General features: G+C 41.9%; 1 protein-coding gene across 2 annotated transcripts in view; it reads right to left on the bottom strand.

The window, feature by feature from the left end:
- The window catches only part of GPC3 (glypican 3), a 282,585-nt gene that overhangs the window by 127,194 nt on the left and 138,658 nt on the right, over positions 1–16,733 (bottom strand). For both annotated transcript variants that reach the window (XM_038417171.2, XM_038417170.2), the window contains exon 3: positions 14,870–15,564. In XM_038417171.2, the coding sequence (XP_038273099.1) occupies positions 14,870–15,564 (695 nt within the window). The remainder of the gene's footprint in view (positions 1–14,869; positions 15,565–16,733) is intronic.

Below are 16,733 nucleotides of genomic sequence, written 5' to 3'. Positions count from 1 at the left end.
TAGGGCAATTGGGTGGGAAAAGTTGATGAGTTGGTTATTCAGGATCTCCCTTAGGATCATCTTTTAAACAACTTTGGTAAAGTCTGGAGATCTAAATACAGGACCCGATTAGCTGACCTTGACAGCTTCTCTTGGCTACAGTGAGGTTGTGCATGCTCAACACCCTTGAAAATCAGAGAAGATACTTAGGTGGCTAACTATGGTCTTGCGTGCCTAATATTAGACACCCAAGGCTGAACATTTTGGCCCCTTCCCACTATGGTCCTCCACTCCCCTGCAGAATCTATTTCACAGCGCTAGTCATTTATTTCTCCAGTTGTTTAACTCTAACCTCTCCCCAATCTCTTTCTGCTGCTTCTTCCTCCCAAAAGAAGAATGAAAGGGTCTCTTCAACTTGCTTTCACACTCCCTGAATTAATCAGCTGGTATGCAAAGCTCACAATGTCTTAGAGCACCTGTGAACATTCTGGGCCCATATAGTGAATGGGGTGGATTCCCAAAATGTTGGAGTTGATTGGACAACATAACTGAATCTTTCAAAATCATAAAGCTTCTCAAATGCTGCAAAAGTATTCAAACAAGCCATTAAATACATCTTTCTGGTCAACCCTGGGGGTTACTAGTCCAAACTAGTCCAGTACTACAGGAGACTTCAGATCAGGAAAGTCCTTGGGACAGAACTGTACCAGGTACTTCACTGGGGTCATGTGCCAGGACTATAGGAGCCCCTCCTTCATGGTTTCACTGAGTGGGAATGGAGGAATGCCTTTCCCACCTGGGCAATAGGAGAAATACACAAGTTACATCATGTTATAAGAGGGAGGAAGATCAGGGGCGGGAGAGACAAAATTGTCTCCATGTATAAAATACAACTATGAGATGGGAAAAAAAATTGTTTTATGTGATGAAAGCAGTTGGATTGTGTACAAGAAAATTATGCAATAAAACCACATTAATTTCATTTCTGACATTTTTATTTGCTTTATATCACAGAGAGTCGCCTTCTCTAGCATGGCCTACAGTTGTGCAAGCTAACATCGTACCACTAAATGCAAGCACATTAGGACAAAAGGGCTTCTGAAATGCTTAGGATCTAAGTGTAAAGCAGCAGTGGCAATATACTCTGACTCTCCTTAGCCACTGGAAAGGGCATGACTGCATAGATCCAAAAAAAACCCCCACATTAAACTAAAGTGGATTCATAGGCTCCTTCTGACATTAGCTGGGAATGTTTGCAAGGCATCCTGCTCTTTATAACCTACATGCAGCTTTACTGTAACAAACCAGGCAAGGTACTAACAAACTTCAACAGGCCTTTATTCTTAAAGTGGAAAGCTCTTTACCAAGCTGCTGCTGCACCCTCGGTAGCTCTCCCTCAGCCTCTTCAACTCCCCACCCCCCTCCTTCCTGTTTCCTGTCCTTTCAGACTCCCAACAGCCAGTGCTCCCAGTTCAAATAATTACAAGCAGCATCTAAACACCACAACCTTGCACTTACTGCACATAATGCCTGATTTAAAAGGTGACAGATACACTGTCCCTTAAAATACAGTAGCCTTTGGAAGCTGTTTTTATTCTTACCGCATAAACTAGTAGAGATATGCATATCATCAAGGATCTGATCCAACTCCTATCGAAGTTAATGGAAAGATTGCTATTGGCTTCAGTGGTTATTGGATTGGGCACCAACTGAGTTCAACAAAGGGACTTTTATGCACTGGCTATGATGTGTGTTCAAGACACCTCTAAAAGCTACTGTTAAAAAAATAACTTTTTTTTTTTTAAGTGGCTGCCACTGCCAACTCCATTCAAGTAGAGCAAGGTCTCAGAGGATAGAACGCTTCTATTCAAAAGGATGGGGACCATTTACAATTCTAGTAAATGAAGCAAAAAAATTAAGACGGAAATTTAAAAATCACACCTGTTATCAGCGAACTCATTCTATTTGTTTTTATACTGACAGGTTTAATCATTTAGCAGTGGTGTTCTGCAAAAACAATTTAACATTATATTGTACAATGCACAACCAAAACAAAGGAGTCAAACACAGCTTGACTCCTCTCCTTTTCCTTCCCAGCTATGTTGGCACTAACAGGAACAAAAGTAAGATATGTCCAATCGGATCCACAGGAAATTCAGATGCACTGCACCATCTCTGCAGCACAGTTCCAAAGAGCCAGGCACTTTTAGGGTTCTCTAAATGACAAGGGTTTCAGAAGGATAATTAGAATTGAGTGTATTTCATCGGGAACCAAGAAAGAGGTAATGGGAGGGGGTATCTGAATGATGGCGTTATCAGAGCTTTTGGACAGGGGATCATAGGATTAACCACAACCAACACTCGCATGTTAAAAGGTGTTAACTCTGTGTAAACTAGGGACAAAGTCATGGTTGATAGCCAATGGTGGATGAACAATCACCTCTTTCCTCAGTCTAGACATGGGGTAAAGCTTTCAAGAGCGCATAAGTGATATAGGAGCCCAAGTCCCACTTTCAAAGATGACTTAGGAGCCAATGATGTTTAGAAGGATAGATCCCATTTTCAAAAGTGACATATGAACTGCTGTTCCTAAGTCACCTAGAGGCTTTTAAAAATTTTACTCAAGATTTAAGTGCCAAAAAGATTATACCAACATGTTGGATTGCACAAAAGTATTCATGAATAATTTTCAAATCATTGGTCTCTCCGCCCTGGCCAGGGCCCAAACAAAGCAGGAATATATAGGTCAAAATCAATGCCTTACAGTTTACTATGTTTGCAAGGTGCTATCATACTTATTTAAGAAAATCATTAAGATCAAAACTTCTTTAACTAAGTAATTTTAACATTGCCAAGATATTTTTGAAGCAACAGGAATTTTACTAAAAGAAAAGGAGTACTTGGGGCACCTTATAGACTAACACATTTATTTGAGCATAAGCCTTCGTGAGCTACAGCTCACTTCATCGGATCCGATGAAGTGAGCTGTAGCTCACGAAAGCTTATGCTCAAATAAATGTGTTAGTCTCTAAGGTGCCCCAAGTACTCCTTTTCTTTTTGCGAATACAGACTAACACAGCTGCTACTCTGAAACCTGTCATTATGCAAGGAATTTTACTGAGATTGTCTTCAAAGACCAGATTTATTTTCATGCTGCTGGGTTGACAGACATTGCTTTAATATCATATCTGTTACATCAGTCATGTTACAATATATACCACAAAGTGACCAACAAAACCAGGCATGAAAAACCCACCTGGGGATTGCAGTGAATGGGTGCCGGTATACTGAACACTGAAACATCGCACATTTTTCAAATGTATTTGCAGCGAACAGAACTAGCTACACAAATTAATTACAGAGCAGTTTGAAGATTAAACCTTTCCGATAATGAAATGGAAAATATCGTGGCAGTATGGCCAACTGACAATTCCATGAGCTAATGTAATATAAAGGAACCTGCACTAGCAACGGTACAAAGAAATTGATCTCAGAAGCTCTAATGGAAAAAAGACTTCTTGAACGATGCCATAATTTCAAAGCAGTTGCTGGAGCTTTCCTTAGACGTTTCTCACAAACTCCAGTGTAGAAAAATCTAATTATTAGCAGAGAGGGAAATTGGTAAGAGCCCCTGCTGTGCGCTAATCACACCTGGCACTGTGATCCTACTCCTAGAAGAAATGCAACTTCTACCAGGTCACCAGGAAAGCCATCTCAAAAGGAAGATTAGTCAAACAGAAGTTTTAAAAGGCGCAATCAGCATCTAACAAATGCCGGTAAAAATTACATCACTACCATTGTGTGAACAGTAGGCTCCTTGGCCGACAGCTCTAAAAATACCTTAGAATCACCATATGCGACAGATGACATTTTCATCCTTGCCTGCAGAAGTCCTTTTAATTTAGTATTTCTGCATTTAGTTTCCATGCAACTTTCCTGACCAATTGAGGCCAGCATTAAGCATGTTTCAGTGGTGCCATTGACACCAAAACAGTAGCTCTCATTTCTGCACTTTCATGATCTTCCCATCAGGATTCCAAGGAAACCGCCTCCCACGCCGAGTAATTGCAGCTCGGTCGATTAAATTCTGAGTACCTGAAATTCCCCCCCTGCAGTTTCATTTGATTAAGGCTATATATAGGCTTGTACCAAATCTTTCAATGTGCACCCACCAACACTAACACTTTCAAATCTGTATCCAAACTTTGCCCCATCCGCAATTCAGGTTGGCTTCATTTCCTGTTCTAAACTGCTGTGTAGCATTGCCATACGCTGTTGCATTTTACCCCAAAAGTGGCTGTTTTTTTAAGTGGTGGCTGGGGTGATGCAGATGAATTGGGATCTATCAATCAAAAAAGCTCCTAATATTGATAAACATATTTAAGAGAAAAAGTTGATATTTCCGTGTGGACTTTGTATACCTTTTCTAGGGTATATGCTTGGTTTGCTTCCTGATAGTATTTGCAATAGATGGAACCCAGATTCTGCTGTATTTATCCATCTGGACTTTTGTTTACCTTGATGTTCCAGCAATTCATCCATGAGTTAATCCCAGTGCAGAATGGCAAGTCTCCTGCTCTTTTTGTTCTAGATAATGCTTTGTAATTAGAGAGCTATTGTAAGGCACAAGTATTCATCACACTTTATCCCCGCTCCAAAGTGTACTATATTTACAATGTGAATGGAAATTCCCACACGTTCTCAACCTACATTTAAGCAGCACATCCTTGCTTGCAACTTAGCTCCACCTCCCTCATCATCTCTTTTTGTTTCCTCCTTGCACTTTTCAGTCTGCCCAAAGAGACCAAGATTTAGTCCTCAAGGACCACGACAAATCTATTCCTGGATGAGATGGACACGACGGCGGCATTGCCAAATCTTACAATTTCATCATGAATCTTTGCTATTTTACAAAAAGCACCAGCTCTTGGAGTCATGTTATTTACATGAGAATCTCAGCTTTCCTTTTCAAAAATTAACTTTCTAACTCTCCTGGCTAAGAAGAAAAGCTTGAAAATGTGAACCCTATAGACTCAAAAATCATCAGGCAAATAAAAAGAACCCCACATTATTTACTAGCCAAAATGTTCAGATGTGACTGTCTAAGGCCACCAGAATGAGTGGCCCAATTTTCAAAGATGCTGACCACCTTCAGCTCTCAGCATCTTCCACAGACTTCAACAGGGGCTGCCTAGTTCTCAACATCTCTGAAAAAATTAGACCATTGATATAGGTCCCCAAAATGAAGATATAGGCGCCTAACTTAAGGCACACATGTATGACAGTTGTGGATGAACTGAAGTTTCCTTCATGCATCTTCAGGGTTTGGTTGGGTTGGTTAGGTTTTTGTTGGTTTTTTTTTTTGGCTTTTTTAATATTCTGTTCGATTTATTAGTATTGTAATCAGAAATATCCTAAGTTTCTTTATAGTCTGCTACCATCCCTTGATTTAATCAAATTAGTGAATGTGCCAAGCCACTGGTATTATTTATTATTAGCATGACACAGCAACTGCAGGCTCCAACCGAGATCAGGACCCTATTGTGGCATGCACCATACATAGACATAGGAGTCATTCCCTGCTTACAACAATCCAGATAGACAATAGGGTGGGCGAAAATGTTATACCCATTTCAAAGATGGGTAACCGAGGCTCAGAGGGATGAAGTGACTTGTTCAAGGTCATATGACAAGTATGTGGCAGAGTCAGGAGTTAACACCATTCCTCCTAAGCCTCAGTCCTGTACTTTAACCACAAAACCATCTTCTTTACAAAAGCATAGAATCATAGAAGATTAAGGTTGGAAGAGACCTCAGGAGGTCATCTAGTCCACCGCCCTGCTCAAAGCAGGACCAACCCCAACTAAATCATCGCAGCCAGGGCTTTGTCAAGCCAGGCCTTAAAAACCTCTAAGGATGGAGATTCCACCACCTCCCTAGATAACCCATTCAGTGCTTCATCACCCTCCTAGTGAAACAGTGTTTCCTAATATTCAACCTAGGCCTTCCTCACTGCAACTTGAGACCATTGCTTCTTGTTCTGTCATCTGCCACCACTAAGAACAGCCTAGCTCCATCCTCTTTGGAACCCCCCTTCAGGTAGTTGAAGGCTGCTATCAAATCCCCCCTCACTCTTCTGCAGACTAAGTACTGTGCCCTGGATTCCGAAAGGTACTTAGCCACTGTGACACTGAGTGTTGCAATGCCTAATGTTGAGTTGCCTAGAAAAATCCCAGGACAACTCTGCAATCCATAAAGCTCCCTATGTAATGCATGGGACAGACAGACACCTGAGAATGGGATTCACAAAAGCCAACATGCTAGGCAGAGAGCTGATGAGAGGAGGGGGGTTCTCAGCCCCACTCCCTCATGGAGATAGGCTCCTAAATCCAGACTGCAGAGAAGTGCTTACCGCCACTAGCTATGCACAAATGGGAACAAATCTCCTGGAACCTGGCACGTAGGGTGTTTCTTGTGACGATCACAATGACCAGAGGAGGGGATGGTGGTGGTGCCCAGTACCTGGGATGTGCTTGAGGGGGAGAAAGTATTTGAATAGGGATCTGCCCCCTTGCTGCAACAACTGAGTTATGGGAGATGCTGATGGGGACTGGCCCTGGGTCCCCCCCGGCCCAGTGACTAAGTGTTTATACACCGTGGACAGCTTCAAATACCTAGAGGTTTTGGGCCACAAAGACATTTAAGCACCTTAAATCCGGGCCTATGTGCATGGGAGATGAAATTAGTTGAAATCATGGAGAACTCAATGACAATTAAATAAAAACTGCCCGTCATTATCCTTAATAACCTGAACAGTGGCTACAAAAATATTTGTGGCCAAAGTGAATAATAAAGGATACCAATATGGACAGCCAGCATTTAAACAGAGCCCGTCACTTTCACAGAGTACTCCTGTGGCATTTTATAATTCGAGATGATAACAGTGTCTAAAAACCAATCAGACGTATAGGATACAGTAAATATTACTGTTTGCTTCCAGGTATAGTCTTTGAAATTCAATGTGTGCTGATAAATGTAACAGAGAATCTTTCATTTAAACATTGTTAAATCACTTAAGGGCAAAAGATCTCAGATGCAGATAGAGTATCAAAGCTGGGCAATTTGCAATGGTACAGTTAAGATGTGTCAGCACTTCCATTATAAACCTGTTGAACAGCGGATACCTCCACTGGCAGCCACTTGCTCGGGGCTCGGATTTGATATAAAAAAGTCTTAGCTGGGCAGCAGCAACATTTTAAAAATAAACTTTAAAAAAAAAAACAACCCTCACCAGCCAATCTTTTTTCAGTGACGATTACAAGGCAATGGGCTTGTGGGATTCAAATCTATCTTTTGTGTTCCTATAATTCAAACATGTCTTCACTGAATAAAAAAATCACTCCAGTATTAAGAAAAATTGAATTTTACAGAAGTGTCCAGCTACGTACGGAGTTGAAGAATTGGCATGCTATGCACGGGGGGGAGGGAGTTGTAATACTCCAAGATTTTTAATTTAGAAAAGGAAATTTTGGCTCTAATCCTTCAATTGATAGTGCACGAAGGGGCTACTGTACTGCTGCCCTCATCCACTATTGACTTCAGTGGGACTCTGCACCTACACAGTCACCCAATCAGTCGAAGGACAAGACCTACATGTTTAACAGTATTGCTGAGAGCCATATTCGACCACTGGATAAATGCATATTCTGTGGCAGAACTGGATACTTCATGGAATTAATTCAGAGAAGTCCTAGGACCTGTGTTAGGCAGGAAATCGGACTAGACAATCCCAGTGGTCCCTTCTGGCCTTAGAATTTATAAATCTCTCCTGTGGCAAAAAAAAAAAAAAATCAGGAGGAAAAAAACCGATCATTAGGTGCTTAAATTACCCAGGCCACAAATCTCCACACACATTGCACATGCCTGCAAAACCCCAGGTGGCCTTCACACAGGAAGAGTTGCTCTGGCAGTTTCCCATGAGCGTGTCCAGGTTTGCCGGTGCAAAAAGGGTGTGCAATGTTCTTAAAGGCACACTTGTGCCCCCAGCTGAAATGCCAAACTTTTATAATGTGTTCCCATTATGACAGAGGTCAGCAACCTTCCGCACACGGCCATCAGGGTAATCCATTGGCGGGCCGTGAGACATTTTGTTTATGTTGACCATCCGCAGGCACGCCCCCCCCCCCCACAGCTCCCAGTGGCCGCGGTTCACCATTGCGACCAATGGGAGCTGCGGGAAGCAGCGGCCAGCACATTCCTGCGGCACTCGACCCCTGCACTATGGTTCTGGGGTTCTATGGTTATTGTCTCCATTACTTCCAGGTCAAATGAGCTCAGTTTACAAGTACAAATAAGTTTTTCCTCTAACTTTAAGCCATGGAACTCAAGCTGGACTCCAAGAGGCAAGCTGGAGTCTTTCCTTGTGTATCACCATCTATAACAAAGGTTCTGCATGTCACATGCCTTCAAGCATGGAAATATTAGGTTGGTCCAGCATGTGAAAAATCCACACCTCTGAGCAATACAGTAAAACTGACCTAACCCCCAGTGCAGACAGCTCTAGGTCGATGGGAGAATTCTCCCACTGACCTAGCTACTGCCTGTTGGGGAGGTGGATTACCTACATCGACAGGAGAAGCCTGTCCTTTGGCGTAGTTAGCGTCTTCACTGAAGCGCTACAGCGACACAACTACAGCGGAGTCACCATGCCCCTGTAGTGGTTTATGTGCGGACACGCCCTTAGCAATCCCATTGCTTTTCCATTGCAAAGATTAAACTCATTGGTACTTAGTTAAAATTCTGTTTATGGTGCGAAAGGAGGAACCAAATTTCACAGAAGAAAGAGGCTCAGAAGAATCAAGGCCAAAGCTTTTGAGTTCAATTTATACAGTTGCTCCTTTTAGCCAAACACTAGCAATTAAGAACCTAAGTGTCCAGCCTAACTCGGAATTTCAGGCTTTGGCAGGTTAGTTTCACCATCATTTAATGAAGCTGCTTGGCAGGGTGCTATTTACATTTGTGATACAGTAGCAGGATTTCCTATTTCATCGTCAGTAATAAGGGATTGACCCCAGGCAAGGACATGCCTAGCCCAAATCTGCTGTTACATACAATACACTGTAGCACGGTTTGTATACGAGAGCTCTTGTGGCTGTCACCAGTGAGGACCTTGGATACACTAGAGCAGTGACAATTGTAGCAAATTTTAAATAAGATACACTGAACATTGTTCCTGGGACATTGCAGGTGCGGGGGAGGAGGTGCCATCGTCCCTGGAACCACTGGTAATAGGAGATTCTACCTTCCTCATCACACTCGTCACACTTCCACATGTAAGCACAATCTAGACCACAGTTAGTACCAGGAGACTTCACTAAGTCCCTATGCTATTAGGAAAGACTAATACTGTACTGATTTCAATGGGCTTTAGGTCAGACCCTTACATCTTGGCTGAGAAGTGGGAAAAGGCCACACCTTATTTGTGCCAACTACAAAAAGGTACAGGATTGGCACGGTCCTACCACACAGTTTCACAACCAGGATTAGGACCGTGTCAGGTTTCGTGCTTGGGGGAATTCAATCTGCGACATACAGATAATGGTTAGGCGATCATTGAGCAAACGGGGCACGTAACACAGCTTAAATTAGTAAAAATGGCACAATGCCAAGCACAGCTCAAAATCTATTTTCATGGCCCCAAAACAGACAAGAATTACTTCCAGTAAGAGCACTACAATGACCTATATAAATACAGCTCTTTTGTAAACAGCAGTCAAGAATGACAGAAAAATAGCTAACAGCAGCCTTCTTATAACTGGCTTTAAGCAAACAAGGATACGATTCTCACAGTCTCCTCACTCACTCTACCATACCTGTGCTGAACAACTCAATCTTGTCCTTACAACTTTCCTTTGCAAAGCAAGTCTCATATTACTGCATTCCATTTGTCCCTGGTATTTAAAAAAATAGCCATGGTATTTTCTGAACAAGAAAGCCTCACAGTTTCCAGAGAGGTTCAGAAATTCACACAGTATAATTTTAAAGTAGGGTCACTTCTAATAAATAATAAAACATTCCCACATCTGAGAGATGTAGCTAAGATAGGAATGCGTTAGCAGGAGAGCGGACCCCTTACCTACTGTAGTGAAGCAGAACACAGAGTACCAGGATGGATTGATTTAAATTTTCTATTTTAATCCACTTTTCCTTTTGTACTTCAGTTATTTTCTAATTAGAGGTGCATTCTCATTGGTTGATAGAACCATTAAACCATGTTTACTTACAACTAAATAGAGCTTTTACACTAGATTGGGTAGTTGGGGGGTGGCTAACCTATCAGGGTACACTATAATCATATACATTTATCGAAGCAATTATATAGCTGAATATGTCAGATCCTTATTGATTGCACATATTTAGTATGCTAGAAAATGGTGAATGATTTATTGCTTATTTACTAGATAATTAACTCCTTTTTGGCTCACAATTTGTGTCAAGCTGCATTGGGATGGTAACTGGAATTTAATTAAACACACACAAACAGCAGATACAATTTATTTTTATTAAAGAAAAACAACCTTAAATGTTTGCATACCTAAACTTCTCTACCTAAACATGATTCACATTTACAATTAAACGATTTAGTAAACAGAGGGATTTACTGTAGTCAGTGAATTAAACTGAGTATTCAGGTCAGCCTGGGAAAAATTTCAAATATACCTAACAGAGAGTGACTGGAGCTTAAGTTCCTGTCGCCTAAGTCTCTTGAAAAATGAAACAACAGTCTCCTTAATTACTTAGGCTGCCCTTAAAACTTTTATAAGTAGGAGATCTCATCCCCTCTCTCCTCGTTTTTATTCACAGACTGGAAGAGAGAGACAAGTTTTCATCTTTTTCAACTCCCAATTTATCTTTCAACTTTGAATGAATTAGTCCAAATGAAGTAAATATTCCTTCTGAGCCTGCAGAACAGGCTACTGCTGTCCAAAGCTGGTTTAGCACTTCAACGGTCTCTGGTTCCGGGTGCTTAGCTAGTGACTTCCCCCAGGTTCAGTGGTGTGACTTGCTTTAAAACGGCATCATCAAACATGTACTGCCCCGGTGGTCACCTCCCGCCCTGAAAGGTGTTATGGTTGGCACGAGTGGCTGGTGATTATTAGATGCCCAGGTCATAGCAGCATCTTCTTCAGCAGCAAGGCATCTATCCTGGTACTTTGCTTGATCCAGCCGCCTCTTTCCTGCCTGCAATTTAACTGTGGTGTTGGGTACTTCTTTTGTCAAGGTCCCTTGAAGTTCTTTCCAAATGTCAGCAGCATCAGCAACACAGCACAATCTTCCCGCAGTTTGTCCAAGGCTCTGGAAGCAGGTTTCGGTGTATTCAGCACATCTTCCACCTTGCTCTCTACTCCAATGCTGACTTCTTTGGCTGTGGTAGTTCCATCTATTTGGTCACAATTTTTGTCACAATAGGCCACTTCTGAACACACAGCTCAGAACAGTCAACCACTGAATTCCACTGTATATGCTGGGGGAGAATTAGTCTGGCTCCGCTTCCTCTCTGCGGTGAGGCTGAAGCAGAGTGGTTGTCATGTAAGTATTTTGCAATTTCAGCACAAGATGTTAGCTAAAAGATGCATCAAATGAGCTCTGCACCCATATGTTACAAGTTTCAGGTTCCCTTTGTTACCTTCTTCTAGATTTCCTTCTTATCTTTGCTACATTTGCAGCACTGTCTGTGACAAAGCTACACAACTGACACTTGAATTTTTGTTCACAGTTTGTGACAGCTTTCACTGATACTTCTTTTAAATACTCTGCTGTATGGGCATTTCCTGGTGTATCAATTATTTCCGTAAGACAGACACCCCACTTTCTGCTGTCACACCAGCACTTATTGTTGGATCATTGTGCACATTACTCCACCCATCAAGACTCATGCCAGGTCTACACTACAAACTTACATCAGTACAACTACATCGCTCACCCCACCCCTGAGCGAAGTAGTTATACTGACCTATCCCCTGGTGTAGACAGGAGCGCTTCTCCCATTGAAATAGGTACTGCCTCTCAGGGAGGTGGATTAACTACACCAACGGGAGAAGTTCTCCTGTCAGCTTTATAGTGTCTTCACTGAAGTGCTTCACTGCACCGGTGCAACTGCTACACTGTAGTATTTTAAGTGTAGACCTGCCTTCAGATTAACGACTTTCCCGTCAATGTTTTTTGCATACTGTTCAGTTTCCTTTTCATACCCTGTATCCAGCAACCTTCCAGCAATGTCTTCTCTCCCAGGGGGAGTGTAACCTGGTCATAATGATCGAGTCATGTCAATGAAAAGTTTGTTTTCAACAAGAGGAAAAGGAGAATTTATTGCATAAATGAACCCAGCAGTCTTTTCATCTAAGGATTCTGCCTGGAATTTGACGGTCCTGGTTACGAACTCAGCCATGGTTTTACTGGATGATGAAGAAAGTATTTTTTTCAATACAGGTAATTTACTGTTTGACACCTGTTTAGTTGCAGCAGATGATTCTGAAGTGCACACATTGCAGATGATGGACATTCACAACCTCTTATGTCTAAGATGGGCTCTGAAACACAATCATAAAAACAAGTCATTCGCACTCACTGAGCATTACTCAATGCGCTGCTTTAAAAAATGGGATTGTAAATGAAAGATTCCTCCCACTGCAGCTGTTTGTACCACTGTTTAAATGATTTAATTTATTCTAAACCTAGTTAATAATAAATCATAAGGATTTTCAAAATCTATTTAAACCCTTATCTGTAGCAACATACCAAACAACTCAGAAAAAAAACATTTTCAAAAAGTTTAAATTCATAAATGCCTAATAAAACTTTACTTTTAAACAGGTTATCTTCACCTAAGATGTTTGATTATCTAGAGCAATAAAAAATCATGTCAGAAATCTAGCAGTAATCATACAAATGTACTTGATAAATATTCCCCCAAACTAACATACCCATTATATTCCGAACACTAACATTTTGAAATTCAGAAGCAATCAAATCAATCAATCAATCCACTTAAAACACAAATTTATGACCATAAGCTAAGTTATCATCTACTAGCATAGTAAGGACATGTTAGACAGTCCATAAGAATGGTTCAAAAATAAGTTTACTAACCAGCTTATTCAGGTTGTTCAGACATGTCCACATCATCACCTTCGAAGTCATTGCCATCTGAGGAGCATTTTCCATAATGCTGTTTCATTCTGACAGCCAGGCCTTACATCTCCTCGGCACACCATTTAAACTTTACATTACACCCGTTCCTTTTTCACCCAGATATACAGGAATTTTTTGAAAATATTCCCAGAGAGGGTCTCTTTATGACCTGCAGACACAGCAGGTTTTTTCTCCAGTTCCCAGATGTTGCAATCAATCCCAGAGGCTGCGCTCTGAAGAACATTGTCCCTTCTTCCCACAGCTTTCACTCCAGTGTTGCTCCTTTCCAGCTGCACACTCCACTCCTTCTCCCTTGTTACATAACTCCCCCGCCCCTCCCCTCAGGAAAACAAAAGAACTAACAACAATCCAAGACTTTTGCTCATGTAGCCTATACGCCTTATGCGCTGCAGTACTGTACGTGTTTAGAGACAGAGAGGGAGGCAGTTCCGAAATTAATGAATTTCTGGTTGTGTGTCTCTCTGTGTACAAGTGCAAGGAGACAGAGCAAGGCCACTTTCCTGAAGTGCCCAGAACCATCTACCCCGGTCATTTCTGGGCAGATCCGTGTTTTTCCATGGGCTGCAGAGGAAGTTTCCATAGTGGGTGTAGTCATAAATATTCATAATTTGAGAACTGAGCCAATCAGAGCTCAGATAGTGAGAAGCTATAAAATCGGAGTATGACACCACCCGGGTGGGCTCAGTGGAGGACGCCAATGAGAGACATGATAGTGTCTCCTGGGGTCGGAGGCCAGGTTCCAATGCCTGTGTGGACTTTGCCAGTCTTTGTACCGAATAGCACAGACCCTGGGGACCTCACAGGATCAATCCCTTAGTACAAGTATGTGATTTACTCGGATATATTTATAAAAACTAGATGTTCCCCACCCCCCATTCTTTCTTTCTATAGAAAAGCAACCGTTCACTCAAAAGGTTTTGACAGAGGCTCATGGATTCCGCATATTTATTTTTACGTAAATATTGTAAGAGATAAGTAGTTTGGGCTTTGACATATTTTATATTAAATTCAGATTTCATTTTAAACAGGGTTAGTTTTTACAAAGAAAACATTATAATTTAAATACCCACATCAAAAAATCTCATTTAAATAAAAGAAATTTGAAAGACAAAAAATCATGGATTTGTATCTGCCCTGGACTGTACCATACAGGATGTGCCGTCCTTGGTGTTTGGAGCAACCATGCACCAGACAGTTAATGTTAAAACTAGGAAGGAATGTGGTCCCTCCTCCACCATCTGCTGTGCTTCACACCCCAGCTGAAATCCTGTGGATCCCCCATTCATTTCCCAAGATGTTCAGCATCACAGCCACACATCTCAGACTGACACAGACTGAATGAAGCTCCTTTCTCCAGGTGTCTCATATAACCTGAAATCAACGGATGGGAACTGCTGCTGAGAGATCCAAAGTGGGATTCGGTCACCACTGCACATTCCCAGCTCCTGACAACCCAGAGCCTGAGCTGGGAATTAACGCCAGTTCTGCGATATGGCAGGTTCAGGTAAGTCTTAGAAGTCAGAACGAATCGGGGGAGGGAGCCTGGGGGAAAGAGTTGCTTGTTTTAATGGAAGTTTTTCTAAAATACATGAGGCTCCACGTGTTCAATGGATAGCCTGATCACATGGAAAAAGATGGCTGTAGCAAAGAGTACATAGCAATATTTAAAAGAACTCACTGTTGCGGACAGCTTTCCTCCATTCTTCTGGACATACACGACCGAGTCTTGTATCAACAAGAAGAGACTAAGCAGGACATGCTCCATATCATAGATTCCATACATGCCTTTGGTCAGCCCTTCCAGGGATCGAATATATTCTCTCCAGTAGTTATCTATCTCCACAACACTGGCCAGGCACCCTTGCATCACAACACTGCAGTATCCGGCACAAGGCTTCGTCATCAGTAGCCCTTGGCAATGAGAACAGTACCACATCCTCAGCAGCGCGCGTCCACATTCCTTGCTGAATTTTAAGTGGTCGGTGGTGTTTATGACTTCGATCCCCAGGTTGAGCGCTTGTAGGAAGGCTCGCGTGACCTGCAATGACTTTGATACCTGGGTCATCATAATCTTGGGGTAGTTACCAAACACCCTGAGGTCCCGCCTTGCTACCCGCAGGCATTCTATCATTTCTCCGGAGGGGTCAGGGAAGCCTGGGTTCATCAAGTGTGAGTAGACTAAAGGGAACAAGCTGTCAAAAAATTCATTGACCATGTCATTCACATTGATGTCAGAGCCCAGTATGTAAAGCGAGATATCTGTAAAAAGTTCTCCAACAAACTTAAGAGCTCTGGACCCCATGTTCTGGTAGTGGTTCCTAAACATGGTGTTGGTGTAGTTTCTTGCGTGCCGTACTACAATTTCGAAGGCTTCTGAAAATAAAAACAAAACAAGGAATTAAAAGACAAACTCTGAGATGGGAGAACAAATACTGTAATATGTTGCTAAGACTGAGGTCCTATTCACACTGCTGTTCATCCACTGACTCATATCCACATCTGTAGCTGTCACTGCTAGTGTAGAACTATATCAGATCAGAAGAGTGTATAAGATCTGAGAAGTCTATAAACTCTTTAAACACCAGTTACGTTTCAAACAACAAAAGCTCTGATCTAGTTAAATTTCAGCTTTTAAAGAAAATATTGGTTACAAAAATGGGCTAGGATTGCAAGTTCGCTCTCTCTCTCATATTGAATTGAAATTAACAGAATTCTATATCAAGTCTCTTAATTTAAGATGGATTCATACTTGACACCAAACTGTATAGTATGTCAAATCAGGAAATATTAAATGCTGACATTCTGCCACAGAAAGGAAAATATTTACAGGTTCATAATGGTTATCAGGATTTAACTTTCTGCACTGATTCTCCTTTAGAATTTTTTTTAAGACACTTTAATTGTTGTGAAAGGTATTGGGGACTAAATTCTCTGCTAGTGTACATCAGAACAGCTCCATTGACTTCACTGGATTCATACCAGTTAAGTATCCAGTTCCACTTCCTCCCCATTGGAAAAGGAGTTTATCCACGGAACAGGCCAATGAAGGAGCATTTCTAGAAAGAAGTCAGCTGAGTATCCATCGCTGATCCCTCTACGGAAACAATCAGCAATGGTGCCAAACATGAGGGTGAATTTTTGTGAGGCTCACCATTATGTTCTAGACTGACACCGCCAATTAGTTCAGACAGAGCAGAAAAGGCTACCCGATACCAATGAATTTCACTGTAGCTCCATAAACCACATTAATGTCACATTAAGCAGAAGTAAATGTTAAACAAAATTCCATATGCTCATGAAAACCTAAGAATTGCCAGACCAATCATCCGTCTAGCCCAGTATCCTGTCTGCTAATAGCGCCCACCGCCAGATGCTTCAGAGGGAATGAACAGAACAGGGCAATTTTGAGTGATCTGTCCCCTGCTGTCCAGCCCCAGCTTCTGCAATTGGAGGTTTAGGGTCACCCTCACCAATCGGTGAAGTGCTGCTAGCGAGTGAGGAGTGGGGTTCAGGGAACCCTTCCTGGTGCATGTGGCGGGGTG

The sequence above is a fragment of the Dermochelys coriacea genome, chromosome 9 (genome assembly GCF_009764565.3).
Source record: "Dermochelys coriacea isolate rDerCor1 chromosome 9, rDerCor1.pri.v4, whole genome shotgun sequence".
Taxonomy (NCBI): Eukaryota; Metazoa; Chordata; order Testudines; family Dermochelyidae; genus Dermochelys; species Dermochelys coriacea.
Note: the sequence above shows the minus strand (reverse complement) of the source record. Positions and strands in the feature narration are given on the sequence as shown.